This window comes from Vulpes lagopus, chromosome 11 (genome assembly GCF_018345385.1).
Source record: "Vulpes lagopus strain Blue_001 chromosome 11, ASM1834538v1, whole genome shotgun sequence".
Taxonomy (NCBI): Eukaryota; Metazoa; Chordata; class Mammalia; order Carnivora; family Canidae; genus Vulpes; species Vulpes lagopus.
The window spans coordinates 62,829,235-62,848,744 of NC_054834.1; the positions used below are offsets into that span (position 1 = coordinate 62,829,235).

Here is a 19,510-nt window from a genome sequence, read left to right on the forward strand (position 1 = left end):
TTTTTCATTCAACAATATTTATTACTGGCTGCTAGGTGCACAGAGCTACAGAAAACATCCAAAGTGGATTTGTTCATTCCCTGTCCTTGTGAATGTTGAGGGGAGCGGGAGGTGGGTGCTGGGGAGATAGAACACACATACAAAGGGTGGTAGGATAGGTTAGCCTCTTTCTGCCATTGAGTGGCATTCAAAACTCCCAATCCTCATGTATTTTTGCTAGATTATCACAGTTTTAAAGTCAGGAGATGTCTCTCAAAAATCTGGATTTGACTTCTTTTGAAAGTTCAGAGTATCTAACAAGTCAGCCTACGTTCTTGCTTGGCCGCAGTCTGCTGGAGGAGGAGCAGCAAAACTCCCACTGCTAATTTCTTCCCTTCTCATCTGCTTGACCTATAGGCATTTAGTCTGTGCCTGCTCTGGGTTTTCAGATGAGCCAGATGCTAGATGAGAAAACACGTAGATATCCTGGAATAGGCAGGCTCTAAGATGGCCCCCAATGGTCCTGCCCACAGTTAGTCCTTCCTGCTCCAATCTGCTTGAGTGTGCACCAGACCTACAGACTTGCTTCTAACAAACAGCACACCAGAAGGTGAAAGGATGCCATTTCCGAGGTTAGGGTAGAAGAGATTGGAATGGTCCTCTTGTTAGTTGGCTCTCTCCTCTTGCTTATCGTGATGAAGCATACATCTTGTGAGCTGCCCTGTGAAAGAGGCCTATGTGGTAAGGACCTGAGGGCAGCCTCCAGCTGGCAAGGAACTGAGTCCTGCTGACAACCACTCAAGTGAGCTCAAAAGCAGATGCTTCTCTAGATGAGCACAGCCCCAGCTGACACTTCACAGCTTTGTGAGCAACCTCTGAAGCAGAGAGGACCGCTCTAAGCTGCACCCTGACTCCTGACCTAGAGAAATTAAGATAATGAATGTTATTTTAAGCCATAACATTTTGGAATAATTTGTTATGTAGCAATAGCTAACCAATACACGTACAGTTCTCACAGCTATTACAATTGTTTGAGGGCAGCCCAGGTGGCTCAGTGGTTTAGTGCCGCCTGCAGCCCGGGGTGTGATCCTGGAGACCCGGGATTGAGTTCCACGTCGGGCTCCCTGCATGGAGCCTGCTTCTCCCTCTGTGTCTCTGCCTCTCTCTCTCTGTGTGTCTCGATGAATAAATAAATAAAATCTTAAAAAAAAAAAAACGAAAACAATTGTTTGAGACTAGGTGTTTCTAGTGTTTCTGGTGTTTCTACCCCTATACCCAGCATGGGCCAGGCACCATTCCAGGCATTTGGGACACATCAGTGAACAAAATAAAGATCCTTGCCCTCTTGGAACGTGTACGCTAGTGGAGACAGTTTTGCATAGTAGAAGTCTGGGTTGGCAGTGCTATTTTGAAGGAGAAAGCATCTTCAGCTCCTGGGGGAAGGTTCTTAACTTCAGGTCTTGGACTCCCATGAAACTCCAACAAAAGCCACGAATGGTTCTTTTTTTTTTTTTTTAAGATTTTATTTATTTATTCATGAGAGACACAGAGAAAGAGAGAGAGAGGCAGAGACACAGGCAGAGGGAGAAGCAGGCTCCATGCAGGGAGCTCAATGTGAGTCTCCATCCCAGGTCTCCACAATCATGCCCCAGGCCAAAGGTGGCACTAAACCACTGGGCCAACCAGGCTGCCCCTATGGATGGTTCTCTAGAAAAATAGACATGCACGTGGAATTTTACATAGTTTTAGGGATCGTCATAAAGATGCGTGTAAGCTGACCTGACAGAGGTGTTCTAACAAGCATTGTTAAGAGAAACAAGATACAAAATTGAATGGGGGGGGGGGGTACCTACTAAAACCAGTTGCTTTTGCAGTTGTGATAAGTGCCACAGGATATGTTTGGCAGCTGTGGGGCAACGTAAAGGTATGTGCCCCCAAATCTGGGTGCTCAGAGAAGGATGTCCCCCAGAATGTGGTAGGGAAATGAGATTCAAAGGATCAGTAGGAATTTGCCTGGCAGGTGGCAGGTAGGTTGTGGGAGAGTAGTGGTGAGGAAGGTGGGCATGGATCCCTGCCCTGGGATGTATACAGTCCATTGGATGAAACAGACACATCTTGATGGGTTTCATTAAAAGGAAACTCAGATGTATAGATCACATAGCAAGGGGATTTATTGCTGGAGTAGGCAAGGAACCTTCCCCAAGGAAGTGACCATTAAGTCATATTCTGAAGGATTAGATAGGCTGGGGCAGAGGAATGTTCCAGGCCCAGGAGGAATGAGGTATGAGAACATGGGGTTTTACTGGGCATGAAGAGGTCACCATGGTGAAAGCATAGAAAAGAAAGTGGCCAGAAGGGAGGCTGAGGCAGCAGGTAGGGCCCAGATGGACTTGGGGGCATCGTGGGGAGTTTGTATATTTGTCTGAGGGTCATGGGAAATTTGCAAGGGGAGCAGTCTGATCAAGTCTGTGTTTTCAGGGGCAGCCCTGGTGGCACAGCGGTTTAGTGCCACCTGCAGCCCGGGGCATGATCCTGGAGACCTGAGATCGAGGCCCACGTTGGGCTCCCTGCATGGAGCCTGCTTCTCCCTCTGCCTGTGTCTCTGTCTCTCTCTCTCTCTCTGTCTCTATGAATGGATAAATAAAATCTTAAAAAAAAAAAAAAAAGACCTGTATAAAAAAAAGTTTGTGTTTCCAGAAGATCATTCTGACTGGACGGTGGGGTCACAGGTGGAATCAGAAAGGCCAGGTTGAGAGGGGGCACCTGGCTGGCTCAGTCAGTGGAGTGTGTGACTATTGATCTGGGGGCTATGAATTTGAGCCCCATGTTGGGTGCTAGAGATTACTTAAAATCTTTTTTTTTAAAGATTTTTTTTAAATTTATTCATGAGAGACACAGACACAGGCAGAGGGAGAAGCAGCCTCCCTGAAAAGAAAAAGAAAGAAAAGCTAGATTGGAATAGAGGTGGCAGCTGCTGATGACATGGGCTTTGGGATGGCAGTGGATGAAAATAAGAGGTCTTTAAAGATAGGGTCCACAGGCCTTGGAGGAGGTTGGATGTGGAAGGTGAGGCAGGAAGCAAGTCGGGTAGCTCCAGTTTTGTGGCTTAAGCAACTAGGCGGAGGCCGATACTTTTACTGACACAAGCAACAACAGAGCAGGAGCAGGTTAGGGAAGAGGAAGGTAATTTATGATCATTATTGGGCACTTCTTATTTTATTTTATTTTTTAAAGGTTTTATTTATTTATTCATGATAGACATAGAGAGAGAGAGAGAGAGAGAGAGGCAGAGACGCAGGCGGAGGGAGAAGCAGGCTCCATGTCAGGAGCCTGATGCAGGACTCAATCCCGGGACTCCGGGATCATGCCCTGGGCCAAAGGCAGGTGCCAAACCGCTGAGCCACCCAGGGATCTCCCACTTCTTATTTTAAAAAGATTTTTAAAATTATTTATTTATTTATTTATTTATTTATTTATTTATTTATTTATTTATTTATGTATGTATGAGAGAGAGAGGTAGAGACACAGGAGGAGGGAGAAGCAGGCTCCATGCCTGCAGCCCAAGGTAGGACTCAATCCTGTGACTCCAGGATTGCACCCTGGGCCAAAGGCAGGCGCTAAACCACTGAGCCACCCAGGGATCCCTAAAAAGATTTTTAAAAAAGATTTTAAGTAATTTTTTAAAATTTATTTTTGATAGTCACACAGAGAGAGAGAGAGGCAGAGACATAGGCAGAGGGAGAAGCAGGCTCCATACACTGGGAGCCTGACGTGTGATTTGATCCCGGGTCTCCAGGATCGTGCCCTGGGCCAAAGGCAGGCGCTAAACCGCTGCGCCACCCAGGGATCCCGATTTTAAGTAATTTTTACACCCAACACGGGGCTCAAACTTACAACCTCAAGATTGAGTCGCATACTCTATGGAGCAAGCCAGTTGGGTGCCCCCAGTTACTATTTTATTTTATTTTATTTTATTTTATTTTATTTTATTTTATTTTATTTTATTATTTTTAAAGATTTTATTTATTCACTCATGATATATATATATATATATATATATATATATATATATATATATAGAGAGAGAGAGAGAGAGAGAGAGAGGCAGAGACACAGGCAGAGGGAGAAGCAGGCTCCATGTGGGGAGCCTGACTCGGGACTCGATCCCAGGACTCCAGGATCGCACCCTGGGCCAAAGGCAGGCGCCGAACCGCTGAGCCACCCAGGGATCCCCCCCCAGTTACTATTTTAGAAGATCCAACATAATTGGATCTTTCCAGCCTCAACCTCACAGCACAGTCCCCTCATTCTGTGTGCTTCATCCATTCTGGCCCTCGTTCAGCAAGCTGAAGGTCTCTGGTATCCTCCTCCCCAGGCACTGTGTCCTCTTGGGGGTCGTGGGAAGCTGTCTTCAGATCAGAGCACAAACATACCTCCAGTCTACATCAGACCCCTCTCCCCAGTGATGTGTTTATTTTTGTAATGTCTTCACCCAATGTGGTGGCTTGAACTCATAACCCCGAGATTGAGTTGCATGCTCCACCGACTGAGCCAGCCAGGTGCCCCCTGTTTTTCTTTTGTTTTTAAAGATTTAAAAAAAATTTTTTTGACTAATCTTAAAAGTAAATATTTTAGGGATCCCTGGGTGGCTCAGCTGTTTAGCGCCTGCCTTCAGCCCAGGGTGTGATCCTGGAGTCCCGGGATCAAGTCCCACATCGGGCTCCCTGCATGGAGCCTGCTTCTTCTCGGTCTCTGCCCCCCTCTCTCTCATGAATAAATAAATAAAATCTTAAAAAAAAGTAAGTATTTTAAAGTGTGAAATTCTATGGATCTTAGTGTATTCACCAAGTTGTACAACCAAAAAATAAAAAAAAAAGGTGTACAATCATCACCACTAATTGTATGACATTTTCATTACCCCAAGAAGAAACCTCATAACCCATTAACAATCACTTCCCATTTTTCCCTCCTCCAGTTCCCGGCAACCACTAATCCACTTCTGTCCCAGGGGACTTGCCTATTTTGGGCATTTCATATAAGTGCAGTCATACAGTATGTGGCCCTTTGTGTCTGGCTTCTTTCACTGAGCAGTGTTTACAAGGCTCTTCCATGTGGTAGCAGCATGGATTGCTATGACCAAATATGATTACATTGGAGATTAGTACACATACTATTTTGTTTGTCCATCAGTTGATGAACAGCTGGGTTGTTTGCACTTTTTGGCTATTCTGAATAACACTGCTATGAACGTTTGTGTCCAAATTTCCGCGTCTGTGGCTGTTCTCAGTTCTCTTGGGTATATCCCTAAAGTGGAATTGCTGGTCATGTGGTCACTCTATGCTAACTATGCAGGGAACTGCCAAACTGTTTTTCCAAAGCGCCTGCACCATTTTATTTACATTCTTCATGTAGAAGTTTATAATAACTACTTATTAGAAGAAATAACTTCTTACATAGTGAATTGGGTACTATTATTTCCAGCACTTAACTAGAAGAGGGAGACTCAGGAGCATGCATACTTTGGGCAAAATTGCACAGCTCGTGGCTGCAGAGCCAGGATCGGGACCCAGCCTGTGTGACTGCAGAGTGGGTACTCCTATCTGCCCAGCTGTGAAGCAGGCTGTAGCTGGCAGATCCCAGGTGATTCGGGTAGTGTCAGGGAGACAGAGTCTAGGAAGGGATCACTTTTGAGGGCAAGAAGGGGGCTGAGAAATCCTATCAAGTCTGATACAGAAATGTATCTTAGGTCTCTTCCCCTCCCCCCCTTTTTTCCCCACCTTAACTATTACAGTGGTTTTAAGGTCTTTAAACTATTGTAAAGTCTCCCTTTCCAATATATCCTCCTTCATTCATTAAGCAAACTCTATCACATCTATCACCATCCTGAAAAAGAAAAGAAAACACCCTCCAGGAGTTCCTGTCAGCCATCTCCCAATACTGGAAGTCCTTGGCTTTGCAGAGGTCCTTCGAGACTGACCCCAGTTTACCTTTTCAGCTTCACATCCCACCACTCCCTTTCATTTATTCACCGAAAGTTGACCGGGGAGGGGGGGCTCGTTGCGTGCCAGGTGCTGGGACAGGTGGCAATCTACCATGCAGCTGCAGGCTCACAGGAGGTTTACAGCTTGTGGGGAGGAGGCCAACAGTGAAACCAATGAGTCTAGGTCAGCGGGAGGGCTTCAGTGGAGGTTAGGCTAATGTTTTGGGGAGTACATGGACAGGGCCCCAAACCCAGCTTAGGAGACCACACAGCTTCCAGGAAAATGGTAAAACTTGAAGTGAGTTGTGAAGGATGAGTACATTGGAAATGAAGGGGGGAATGTGCCATGCCCACAAGAAGAAAGAGCAGGTGAAAAGGCAAGGAGGTATGAAACCAGCTGACTTCACGCTTCATTACACAGGTACTTGTTAAGTGCCTCTTAGGTGCCAGGTGCTGTTCTAGGTCCTGGGGAGACAGCAGGGAACGCAGACCAGGCCCTCGCCCTCATGGAGCCGATAGTCCATGAGAGGAAAATGTGGAAATGTGTTGGGGGTGAAGAAGGGCAAGCATTAAAGCCATGGGAGCCCATGAACCTCTAGAGCCCAGGGAGGGGCCCACAAAAGCCCCTGAAATTTGAAAGCGAGTATGTGTGTGTGTGTGTGTGTGTGTGTGTGCTCATGTTCACACGTGCATTTCACAGGGAGTGGACTCATATTGTATACTGTATTCCCAAAGGGATCCAAAAGTGTCTTGGGTTAGAACCCTTATTCTAAGGCCCCTTGTGTTAAGCTAAAGTGTTTGACCTTGATCTGGCAGTTCCGGGAGCCAGTAATGAATTTTAAGAGGTGAAACCATCAGAGCTTGACACCTGCTCCTGCCAGAGAGAACTCCTTGTGCCTTTCTCCCTGCTGAGCCTTTTGCTCTTGCTCTTCCTCCTGGCCTGGAGGAATGGAAAGGGCCACACTTAAAAGCCAGAAGATCTGACTTCCCATTCTGCTCTCCACCCACCATGTTCCAGCTTCCTGCCGCCAGCCTTCTCCCCCTGTGAAAAGTTGTGAGGTTGAGATGAGCCCATAATGTTTTGAGGATTTAATGATTTTTGTCTGGAAAGTGCCCAGCATTTGGTAGCTACTCAGCAAATGTGAGTTCCTCTCTCTTGGCTTGATGGCTTAACTCGGGGATTCCCCTCTCTTCTGAGGTCTTCCCGGGCAGTTGCTCAAATTGCCACAAAGCTTTGTGGGTATCATGGCTCATTCTTTTTTTTTTTTTAATTTTTTTTTTATTTTATTTATGATAGTCACAGAGAGAGAGAGAGAGAGAGAGAGAGAGGCAGAGACACAGGCAAAGGGAGAAGCAGGCTCCATGCACCGGGAGCCCAACGTGGGATTCGATCCCGGGTCTCCAGGATCGCGCCCTGGGCCAAAGACAGGCGCCAAACCGCTGCGCCACCCAGGGATCCCTCATGGCTCATTCTTAAGACACCGTGTTAAGCTCACATCATTAATGACTGGCCTTCGCCTCCTCTCATTAGCCCACACCTCCCCTCTATTTTACAGATGAGGAAACTGAGGCTCAGGGAGGTTGACAGATTTGCCAGGAATCAGTAAGGGTCTGGAAGCATCCTGTCACCAGGTCTTCAGACATAATGATAATAGCCAGAGCAGCAGCAACAACGAACACTTACCGCGTTCCTGAGCACCGAGCTCAGCATTTGCCCTGCACCACAACCCCCAGTTCATCCTTCACCTCCCAGCCTCCCTAATTAGGTACGAATTCACGGAGGAGGAAACCGAGGCTCGGAGAGGTTAAGCAGCTTGCCCAAGGTAACCCAGGCCAGCCCCTTTCAAAGCCCAGATGCAGACCTCCAGCTGACCAACCCCAGGGAAACTCGTGTCATTCTGCTTCTCGGAAAACACTACTCCCAGCTGCACAGTTCAAAACCCCACCCAAGGCCGCCCTGCCTCGCGCCCAGTCGGCTCGCAGCTGAGTCGTCCCCTGTTTTGACCACGGATACAGGGGGCGCTGCCCAAGTCGTCTGGGGGGCCCGCGGCGGAGGGCGGAGGGCGGGGGCGCGCGTGGGGGTGGAAATACTGGGTGCTGGGGCGTGTGCAGGGAGAGGCTATCTGGGGACCAGAGGGCGAGTCACGTGCGCCTGAAACTCGACCTAGGGGGAGGGGAAGAGGAGGGAGCCCCCGCCCCTACCTCGGGGCGCAGCCCGGGACGAGTGTAAATACAAGCCTTCACTCCGCGGTCCGTCGGTGTGCGCCCCGCCTCGCGGATCCGGGGCGGCCGGCGCGTCCCCAGCTCCCCGCCGTGCTCCGAGGGGCCGAGGAGGCCAGGGCAGCCGCCGAGGGGCCGGAGGAGGCCAGGGCAGCCGCCGAGGGGCCGGAGGAGGCCAGGGCAGCCGCCGGCGGCGCTGAGTCCGGAGGCGGCCGGGCCCCGGCGCGCGAGGTCGGAGCGCGGGTGCGGCTCCGAGCCGGGCCCGCGGGGCAGCGGACGCCGAGTGTGGACGCGCCGCCTGGGCGCTGCGCTCCCCGGGCCGTCGCGTGTGTGGCCGCGGGAGGCGCCTTTGCCCGCCCCCGCCCCCGACCGGAGGTGAGCAGCGGCGGTGGTTAGGGGTCCGCGGAGAGCCCCCCCCGGGTCGGCTCCCACCGACGCTCGCAGCGCCGCAGAAAGACCCGCTCCCCGAGCCCGCGGCGCGCTGCGCGCCCCTCCAAGCGCGCTCCTCCCCGCTCCTGCCTGCGGCCCCCGGGCGCCCCCTTCCCCGCCGGCCCTCGGCCGCACTTCCCCGGCGCGGAGCAGCGCACCCGCGGGCACGCCGGGACCAGAGCCCCATTTCACAGATGCGGGCGCTGAGGCCCGGCCGCCCCCTTCCCCGGCGGGGCCCCCCCCGGCGGCCCCGTCCCCCCCGGCCCGCCCCCGCGCTGCCCGTGCCGCGTCTCCTCCCACGGAGGTGGCGGCGGCCGCGGCCGCGGCGGGGGGAGCTCGGGCTCCTTCCCTCCCTCTGCTAGACACGCCCGCCGCCGCCGGCCGCCGGCCCATCCGCCCCACAGTCCTCCCGAAGTCAGCGGCCGCGGGACTTCCTGCCGCCGGCGAGCCCCCGTCCCCGGCCCGGAGCCCGGTGGCTCGGCTGCGCGCCGCGCGCTGCCCCGTGAGTGGGGGCGCCCCGCCCCGCCCCGCCCCGCCCCGCCCGGGGCCCCCTTCCACGTGGCAGCCGGCGGCCGGGATGCCCGGGGCGCGGGGCCGCGGGGGCCCGGGCGGGGCGGGGGAGGGGGCCGGCCCGGAGCGGAGCGGTGGTCGGGGGCGGGGGTGTCTCGGGCCAGCTGCAGACTTCCCCTTCCTCCTCCCGCTGGCTTCGGGGGTCCTTCCTGGCGCGGGCGGCCGGATGCCGGCGGCGGGGGCTGCAGACGCGCTCTGCCCCCGCCGACCTTTGGGGACTCGGGGAAGGGCGGGCGTGGGCCCGGGGAGCCGGCGCCGCGCGTCCCGGCCCGGGTGGGGGAGCCCGGCGGCGCCGGGGATCTGTTGCGCTCGCCCAGGACCTTCCTTGTTTCCGACCGTGGCCCCGGCGGGAGCCCGGCGCCGCGTGAACTCCTGGCACAGCCGGTGCGCCCGCGGCCAGGTTGGCGGCCCCCGCCGGGAAGCCCGGGGCCCCGGGGCCTTCGCGGGGCGGCCGGGGGGGGGCTCGCTCAGCGCCGTGTTCCTGTGCAGGCTCGCGGCCGGCATGGCCCCCACGCTGCAGCAGGCGTACCGGAGGCGCTGGTGGATGGCCTGCACCGCGGTGCTGGAGAACCTCTTCTTCTCCGCGGTGCTCCTGGGCTGGGGCTCCCTGCTGATCATGCTCAAGGAGGAGGGCTTCTATTCCAGCCTGTGCCCAGGTATGCCCAGGAGGGGCAGGTCCCGCCGGGGAGGGCAGCAGAAGGGCCAGGTGGAAGTTGGAAGAGAACAGGTGGCCCAGGGGACAGACTGCAGGGCTGCTGGGCAGGAGCCCTGGGCAGGAGCTGGACAGCCGCCCTTCTTGAGCCCTTCAGACTTCACCTACAGATTGGGTGGCATTTTGCCCGCTCTACCTCGTTTATCTTTTTTTTTAAGATTTTATTTATTTACTTATTCATGAGAGACACACACAGAGAGAAGCAGGTTCCCTGCAGGGATTCCTGTGTGGGACTTGATCCCAGGATCCCAGGATCCCAGGATCGAGTCCTGAGCCTAAGGCTGGTGCTCATCCACTGAGCCACCCAGGCGTCCTTATTTATCTAATCCAGTCCACCAAGTGCTGGGGATCCTGCTGGGCTTTCAGACCCCAAGACTCCTGGGCAAAGTCCTAAGTCTTTGTTGGCCTCAGCTTTAGCTAGAGCAAGATGGAGACCTCTAGAAGAACTGCAGCACCTAGCTGGGTGAGGGATTTTTTTTTTTTTTTTTTTAAACCAGGACTCCTGTAAGGCTACAAAGTGCACTTGAACATAACAGGTCTTTGTCCTTCCTCTTCTAGGGCTTTGAACCCCCAGGTGTTCAAATCACCCACCTGCACAAGGTTAATAAACCTCCAGTCCTCCAGGCCAGGCATTGTGGAGGAACCCTTTTTTTCCATTTCAATTGCTTTGGCTTCCTGTGAGTGGCCCCTATTGAGGAAGTAGGAATTCTAAGGTTCCTGAGTGGAGGGGAGGAGTCCAGGTCCCCTCTGAGCTGTTTCCCCTGCAGACTGGAGAGGACTGGCCCTTTGTCACCTAGTGGTCTTGATGCTTGCCACTGCCCATCCTGTCATTCTTCCTGCCTTACTCCCCCTCTTTGTTGTTGTAGTTGTTTAAATCAACTTTCTCAAAGATTAATTTGCATCAGGCATTCTGATGAGATGTGACCCCAGGAACCATCATCCACCACAATCAGCATTTAGGATATTTCCATCACCCCAAACTCTGGCTTCCCTTTTGCTGCCCATCCATCCACCTGTGCTTTGTAAAAACACATGTGAGAGCTTTATTAAGATATAAGTCAAATACCTTACTATTCACCCATTTAAAGCATACGGTTTAAGAAGTGAAGCAACCATCACCATAATCAATTTTAGAACATTTTCTTTTCTTTACCCCAAAAAGTAACACTGTACCCATTAGCAGTGCTTAGTTTGCCTAGGACAAAAAAAAAATATATATATATATATTTTGACAACCATTTGTTACCATTTAGTAAACCTCCCACTCTGGGGCTTCAAGCTCCCAGGATATAGGCCACCCCTCCCCCGTAATCTTCTCATCAGCTCTTCTGTTGAATTTGGCCTTCAGGATGACCTCTGGCTTTGGGGAGCCCTCTCTTGTCTCCACTTGTAGTAGTCTGTGCCACATCAGTGATAGGAGCTGTTCTGAATATTTCATATAAATGACATAATAGGTGGTCTTTTGTGACAGGCTTTTCTTTTTTTTCATTTAGCATGGTGCTTTTGAAGGCTCATCCGCATTGTAGCAGGTGTCAGGACTTGGTTTCTTCCCATTGCTGAAAAATAGTCCACTGTATGGATCTGCCACATTTTATTTATCCACTCATGAGTTTATAGGCATTTGTTTCCACTTTGGGGCCATTATGCATATTCCTGTGAACACTTGGGTACAAATTTTTGTGTGGACATATGCTTTCCTTTCTCTTAGGTATTTACTGAGGAGCAGAATTATAGTTCATTTAGTAACTCTGTGTTTAACTTTTTTTTTTAAAGGATTTTATTTATTTATTTGAGAGAGAGCACAAGCAGGGAGAGAGGGAGAAACAGACTCCTCGCTAAGCACAGAGACCAGTGTGGGGCTCGATCCCAGGACCCTGAGATCATGGCCTGAACCAGGCAGACACTTAACTGACTGAGCCACCCGGGTGCCTCTATGTTTTAACATTTTGAGAAACTGCCAGACAGTTTCCCACAGTGGCTGCACCATTTTATGTTCTCCCCCAGTGGTCTAGTTCCTCCACATCCTCACCCACACTGATGATTGCTTATCTTTTTTATTATAGCCATTCTAATGGATACAAGTATTATATTCTTATAGTTTTGATTTGCAATTCCATAATGGCTAATGATGGTGAGCATCTTTTCCTGTGTTTCTTGGCCCCCAGTATATCTCCTTTGGAGAAATGTCTGTTTGGATCCCTTGGCCATTTTTAAGTTGGTTTTTTTGCTCTTTTATCATTGAGTTGGAAGAGTTCTTTATATGCTAGATGCAAGTCCCTTATGAGATCTGTGATTTGCAAAATTTTGTTCTCCCTGTGGACGATCTTCTCACATTCTTCTTTGGAGCACAAAGGTCTTTTTAATATTGGTGAAGTCCAGTTTATCTTTTTCTTTGCTGTGTGAGTTCTGGTGTCATGTTTAAGAAATCCTTGCCTAACCTAGGGTCATAAAGACTTATGTCTGTTTTCTTCTAAGAGTTTTTATAGTTCTCTTACATTTATTTGTTTATTTATTAAAGATTTAATTTATTTATTCATGAGAATGAATGACACTCTACCACTGAGCCACCCAGGAACCCCCTACAGCTTTTACATTTAGATATTGGGTCTGTGTGGGGGTAATTTCTGTATGTGGTATGAGGTGTCCACCTGGTGTGTTGAGCTGTCCAGAAGTGAGCATGTAACTGAGCCAGGTTTGTCTGGGGTCACTAGAGGCGACCAAAGCAAACCCTCCTTCTTTCTCAGAACTTATTTATCCACTCTTGGAAAGCAAGGCATAGCTGTCTCTCTTCCCCTGGCTCTCCTTCCCTCAGGTGACTCATCCTAACCACCAGTCTGAGCCATCAGGCTGACTGGGGGTGCTGTACCCTCTTGTGCCTCAGACATGCTGGCCTACCCAAAGCACTATTTTCTGCTTCTTGTTAACGCTTTTCTTAAAAAGATTGTATTTATTGGGCATCTGGGTGGCTCAGTGGTTGAGCGTCTGCCTTTGGCTAGGGTCGTGATCCTGGGGTCCTGGGATCAAATCCCACATTGGGCTCCCCCCAGGGAGCCTGCTTCTCCCTCTGCCTGTGTCTCTGCCTCTCTCTGTGTGTCTCAAATGAATAAATAAATAAAATCTTTAGTAAAGAAGAGAGAGGGAAAAAAAGATTTATTCATTTATTTGAGAGAGCCTGAGAGCATGAGTGGGGGGAGGGACAGAGGGAGAGGAAGAAGCAGGCTCCCTGCCTAGCAGGGAGCCCCATCCCAGGACCTGGGATCATGACCTGAGCTGAAGGCAGACGCTCAACTGACCAAGCCACCCAGGCACCCCTATTTTCTGCTTCCTGAAGTCATGTTCACTGTGGTCCCAGCCTTCCTCTACAGGGTCACAAGAACACAGAAGACCAGGAATGCGTATCCCCATGGAGTCTGTAAAGATCCAGACAGCGTGGCTTCCAACTCTGTGTGTCGCTTGGCTTATTTCAGGTGTTTATTTAGCCTTCTGAATATCTCAGTAACCCCATGTGTAAAACAGGACCAGTCATCCCTACCCCGTGGGACTGCTGTGAATATGAAATGAGAGCAAGCATGTGGACAACAGTTGGGGGTCATTGTTACATGCTGGACCCAGCTTTGCTGTCTTTGCTGTGTGACCTTAGGCAAGTCACCCATCCTCTCTGGATCTCCATTTCTAAGCCCATGAAACGGAGTGGATGCCCTGCATCCTTCTTGCCACAGAGCAGTGATGTGAGGACCAAATGATGTCATTTGACAAACGTGGAGTTCATCATCGGGGGGCTCACTAGCTCCTACCTTGGGGCTCCCTGGCCACACCCTCTGTCTTCATGATGTTTTTTGTTCTCTCTCAAGGTGTCCCCTGGAGTGGGTGGTCAAACTACTTTTAGGGGTGTCGCGGTTGAAGAGGGGTCTATCACTCAGAATTCAGTCAGGAGCAGTTCAATTTAACACATACTGCTGTATATCCAGCAAAAGTGCCAAAACGATAAAACAATGCCTAAAGTTCATCAGGTCTTCACTGTTTGTGAGTTAGGTCTTCAGTCCTCACAGCAGATCTGTGATCTAGGTATTATTATTAACACATTTTGTAGAAGGGAAAGCTGAAGCTCAGAGAGGCTTAGTAACTTGCCTGGGGTCACACAGTAATAAGGAGCAGAGTGAGATTTCAACTCCAGCTGTGACTCTAGGACCTGTCTCCTGGTCCTCTTGGGCATGGTGTAGACATCCCCAACCTCCTTGAGTGTAGAGTTTTCCTGGGGCAGTCCCACTGTAGACAAGACAACTAGCTGGAGCCCAGGCCTATAAGTGTTTGGGTGAATGGGACTGTTGAATGCAGCATGGCGAAGCATCGAGGTGCGACGAGGTGCTCACCAGCTCACCAACCTTGTAGACTAAGGAAATGGGGTCATTGTGTGAGTGTTTGTATGTGGCAAGCCTCAGAGCTAGCCAGCCTCCAAGGGGGTGGCAACCCACCACTATCCCCATTTCACAGATGGGATAACAGACTCTCAGAGTATCAGCACAGCCAGTGAAGCCAGGATTTGAATGTGCTCATCTGGCTCTAGAGGTGGAATATTTAACCCTGATCCTGCTTTCCAGGGCTTCACACACCGTCACTTGTAGGTCACCCTAATGATTTTGCCTTTTCTTTGTCATAGGTATTGCTTACTTAATGCTTCCTTTTAAACCAACTCGTTAGAAAAAATTAGCCTAATTTTAAAGTGTAATATCCTTGGAATCTTGGGTTTGACTGTACTTACACATCATACATATATATGTCTAATACATACCCATGCATGTATCTAGATGGTTAAGAAACATATACACACATGTATGTGAATATATTGGAAAAATGTATGCATGTTTCTAACATACATACATATACATGCATGTGTTTTTCCAACACATTCACATACATATGTATGTATATGTGTGTGTGTATTTAAGAATTTATTATTTGAGAGAGAGAGAGAGCACAAGCCAGGGGGAAAGGCAGAGGGAGAGGGAGAAACAAGCTCCCCGCTGAGCAGAGAGCCCTACACAGGACTGGATCCCAGGACCCCAGGATCATGACCTGAGCCAAAGGCGGATGTTCAATGGACTGAGCCTCACAGGCAGCCCTATGTGTGTGTTTCTGATACACATTGAAATAACTAATGATTATGAAACATCAAAGCCCATTCCAAAACTTCTTCCTCATGTTCTTCCTTATGTTAACACACAGGTCACTTCATCCCTCTGCTGCCTGCATGCCCTTTGGATATTTGAAGGCAGGAGTCATTGTCCCAACCCAGGGCAGATGCTTCCCCTCCCAGCATTCAGGCATTGTTACATCCTCCTATTTTGTTCTCTTCATGGCACCTGTCCCTCTTTACCTCTCTTTTTTCTTTTCTTTCTTTTTTTTAAATGTAGCCTCTATGCCCAACATGGGGCTTGAACTCACAACCCTGGAGATCCAGAGCCGCATGCTCTACTGACTGAGCCAGCCAGGCGCTGCAGCACACCTGTCACTCTAAATCAGTGTCCATTTGTTTACTTGTTTAGTATCTGATATAAGCTCTGCGAGAGCTGAGAGCTTCTGTTTTTATTCCCTGTGGGATCCCCAGCACCTAGAGAAGAGGCTGAGCACAGTGTGACCCTCCAGGAGGACCACCACTTACCCGTCTGTCAACTGTTTCAGGAGAACCTGCTCTGGGCTGGGCCCTGGGCAAAGCTCACCATCCCCAGCTAAATCTCCCAAGGAACTGGGGGGTTAGGCCTCCTCTGCTCCCTTTCATGGGCTAGGGGCCTATGGCTCAGAGAGAGGAAGGGACTTGTTCACAGCTGCCCAGCTACTGGGATGGTGGTGAGAATTGGGACCCTGGTCTGGCTGCCTTCCAGGTGCACCCGGAGTGCGCCCTTGGCAGTGATACCCAGGCGACAAATGGGGCAGGGGAACAGCCACCTCGTGAGTCAGTGAGCACTGAGTGAAGTGAACCACCCTCCTTCCCCCACCACCATTAACCTTTTCATTAACTTGTCACGACTCAAATTGGCGGTTTACCTTGAGGAAGAGTCCTCAGACTCCAGAGTAGGAAGGACTCTGGGCCACCCTCAAAGTCTCCAGGTTGACAGTAAGTCATAAGCATGGGATCTGAGCTCAGGAGCCCCGACTCCAGGCCCCGGTCTCCTGCGCCCAGTGCTCCTGCTGCAGCATGTTGAGCCGTCCCTTACTTCCTCAGCAAACATCACCAACGCCACCCGGGATGAGCAGCGCAAGTGGCTGAGCTGTGACCGCCAGGAAGAGATGCTCAACCTGGGCTTCACCATCGGCTCCTTCGTGCTCAGTGCCACCACCCTGCCCCTGGGGATCCTCATGGACCGCTTTGGCCCCCGGCCCACGCGGCTGGTGGGCAGGTGAGGTGGTTGGGTGGGGGGGCCCGGAAGGCAGGGGCTGGCTCTGCACGGGGAGGAGAGGCTCAGTGTTCATGGCCAACTCCTCCCCTTCCCTGGGTCTCCACAGTGCCAGCTTCGCTGCGTCCTGCACCCTCATGGCCCTGGCCTCTCAGGACACCAGAGGTGAGCTGTTGGGCCCCTTGTGCGCCCACAGGAAAACAATGGGCGCATCATCTGCCCTCCCAGGTCCTCCCTTTGGCCTCCCACAGCTCCCCAAATGCCTTCACCCACCCTCTCCCCTTCCCAGTTCTCTCTCCGTTGATATTCCTGGCGCTGTCCCTGAATGGCTTTGGTGGCATCTGCCTAACGTTCTCTTCACTCACGGTGAGTGTGACAGGCCCCACTTGGCAGCAGGGCATCCAGGAGTGGGGTGGGGGTAGAAGTAGGTGAGGGAGGGGGGAGTGGGTGAGGGAGGGGCCCCTGGCCGCAGGGCAGATGCACATGTGTGCCTGGAACCGTAGGCTGCAGCCAAGGGTAGGTGTGAGGCTGTGCGTGTGGGGACGTGGCAGTGTGTGAGTGTGGTTGTTGGGGTGTGCTGTGTCCTGAGCACGTCACGTCTGCTGGCCTGGGTTCTAGGCACTACGGCCACAGCACGAACAGAGCTGCCAACTTTCTCAACTTCTCTGAACTTCCTTGTGGGGACTATGTCCGTAGTCGTAAGTGCTGGAGAGAAAATACAACTGGGTGTCTGGCTAGTGACAGGGAAGGGGCAGCCTGTGTGTGTGTTCGCCACTCTGTATTGTGTGATGCCCTACGTGGGGAAGGGCGTGTGTAGAGGAATGCATTTGTGAGTGTTTTAGGTTAAACGATGCAAAATAGCCAGGGTCTGACCGTGGTGGGTCTACACGTACAGCTTTTCCACGTGGCTCGGCCTCTTACGTATGTGTGTTTGGCGCGCGTGTTGCTCTGAGCGTGTACCTTTACGTATGTGAGTGAGTGTCAGGGCTGAAGGCATGTGAGTGTGTGGCCGGAGCGGGCCTCCTGGCCCGGCCAGCCCCGGGCTGTTTATCCCTGCCCCGTCCTGACAGCCAAACTGGGTGTGTTTGGCTGAATTTCACCTCACCCGCAGCCGCCCTTAATTCCAGCCTGGGACATTTCACAACTCTCGGGGCAGCGGATCCCCTCCTCCCGCCCCCTGCGCAGGCCCCTCTCCACGCCGCAGCTCGGCCCGGGCCCCTGGAGCCCTTCCCGCCCCTGCCCTGCCCCGCGCTGCGCGGCGCCCAGCCTGCGACCCTGCCCGCCGGCCTGGGGGGGCCCTGCCCGCCGCCCCTCCCCCTGCCCGCCGGCCTGGGGGGCCCTGCTCGCCGCCCCTCCCCCTGCCCGCCGGCCTGGGGGGCCCTGGCCGCCCGCCGCCCCTCCCCCTGCCCGCGCCCGTAATCTCCAGCCAATGTCAGGGCCCGGCGCCCGCCCCGCCCCCCGCCCCGCCCCCGCGGCCTCGGCCGCCGCCCCCGGGACCGACCCGAGCGGGGACGTCCGGTGCTGCCCAGCCCCTGTGCCCCTAGAGCCCGGTCGGCCTCGCGCCCCGCCCCCGCGCGCCCTGCTGGGCGGGGACAGAGCCCGGGACCAGGGCGGGGGCGCGGGGGCGCGGGGGCGCGGGGGCGCGGGGGCGCGGGGGCGCGGGGGCGCGGGGGCGCGGGGGCGCGGGGGCGCGGGGGTAGGGCTCGTTCCCGGGCGTCCTTGGCCGCGCGCCTCACCCGGCCGGCGGGGGCGGCAGGGAAGCCTCTGCCCCCCGGGTGGGGGGTCAGCCTGGTCCCACCCCTCTTTCATGGCCACTTGGAAGCTGGTGGACGACTCCCTCCTCCGCGGTTACCATCTTCCTTCCGCGAGGCCCTGAGGCCGCCCCTTGGCCTGGGCTACCCCCGTGGAGAGGGTGGGAGTTGGGTAGGGCATCTGAGGCCCTTCCCAGCCACGGGGCCTGCTGGCCTGGGGGGCCGGACGGGGTGGACGCGGCAGCGTGACTTTGCTTTCTCCTCCCCGGAGGGCCTGGCGCAGGCCAGGGAGCAGAGCATATGATCGGGCCTCTAGGGGTGCGGGTTCTGGGCCTGCTCTGCCCAGAGCCACCTGCGGACACCTGGCCTGCTCCTCGCCCTCCTCTAGTTCCACCCTTCCCTCCCTGGCACCTCCCAGGACTTGTCCTGGCTCAGCAGATGGGGGCCACTGTGGCCACCAGGAGGGTTATCTACAGAACCAGCCATGGTCACAGCCTCCTGGCCTGGGAGGGAGCAAGGATCGCCAGAAGGGGGGGAGAAAGCCATTCACAAGCTCTGTCAACTTGAGTTCATTGCTCACCCTCTCTGGGCCTCAGTTTTCTCATCTGTCAAATGGGTTGCACTAATTTCGTTTATTTTTTTAAACCCCTGTTGCATGGGTTATTAAGAGGTGTCACACAATAGAAAAGTTCCAGAAACAACTAACTTGGGGAACCCAGCGGGGGGTGGCTAAGTAAAAATGACAATTTTTTTTTTCTTTGAGGGCAATCCTGGAAACCTTTGAGATGCCAGCGTGCACTGGGAAATCTCTAGGATGGTGTTAGCTGGTTTCTGACCATGATCTTTGAGGGCTGTAAAGCCTGGATGCATCCAGCCTTTACCCCACAGGACTGGGCAAGGGCGCCCTGGGCGAGTGTCGGGGTGCTCCTGGCTCACTGGGGCTGCTTCCCTCCCTCAGCTGCCTAACATGTTTGGAAACCTGCGGTCCACGTTCATGGCCCTCATGATTGGCTCCTATGCCTCTTCTGCCATCACGTTCCCAGGAATCAAGGTATTAGAACTGTTTGGGGTGGGGGGCGGTGAGGCCACCTGTGTTGTCTTTTTGCCTCCACCCCTAAACTGCGTGGGGCTGGGCGAGTAGTGGCTGGCATGTCTGAGGATCCTGCCCCTGCCGGGCAGAAGTCAATTCCCACCACCATGCGGCAGAGCACTGAAGCATCATGGGATGAGCCCGGGCACTGCTGTTGACCAGCAGATCTGACCTCCCTGCTTTGCCTCTTTTCCCTTACTACTGTCCTGGGCCAGGCCTCCATCCTCTCTCCTGGGCTAGCTCAAGCCATCCTCGCTGGTCTCCCTACCTTTGCCCCTTCCTCCTCTCTAGTCTGTCATTCACATGACTTCCAGAATGATCTTAGTTGGAGGCCTGGCTCATGCACTTGCCCTGCTTCACTGACAGAATCAAGTCCAACCTTGTCAC

At 53.0% G+C, this 19,510-nt stretch overlaps 1 protein-coding gene and 1 long non-coding RNA gene across 7 annotated transcripts in view; one reads left to right on the top strand and one right to left on the bottom strand.

Moving 5' to 3' along the window:
• On the bottom strand, positions 1–8,341 carry LOC121471730. Its single transcript, XR_005982695.1, has 2 exons — positions 8,162–8,341; positions 1–898 (listed from the first exon to the last, which is right to left on the bottom strand). It is a non-coding gene; the product is annotated as an uncharacterized LOC121471730 (long non-coding RNA).
• The window catches only part of SLC43A1 (solute carrier family 43 member 1), a 22,365-nt gene continuing 11,073 nt past the window's right edge, over positions 8,219–19,510 (top strand). Inside the window, exons 1-8 of one of the 6 annotated variants that reach the window (XM_041722496.1) lie at positions 8,222–8,293; positions 8,324–8,554; positions 9,668–9,834; positions 13,256–13,357; positions 16,111–16,285; positions 16,392–16,447; positions 16,572–16,648; positions 18,992–19,084. In XM_041722496.1, the coding sequence (XP_041578430.1) occupies positions 9,681–9,834; positions 13,256–13,357; positions 16,111–16,285; positions 16,392–16,447; positions 16,572–16,648; positions 18,992–19,084 (657 nt within the window). In that variant the 5' untranslated portion in view covers positions 8,222–8,293; positions 8,324–8,554; positions 9,668–9,680. Of the gene's footprint in view, positions 8,555–8,976; positions 9,111–9,261; positions 9,579–9,667; positions 9,835–13,255; positions 13,358–16,110; positions 16,286–16,391; positions 16,448–16,571; positions 16,649–18,991; positions 19,085–19,510 lie in introns of those variants that run through there. The other 5 variants (XM_041722495.1, XM_041722492.1, XM_041722493.1 and 2 more) reach the window with 5 other exon arrangements.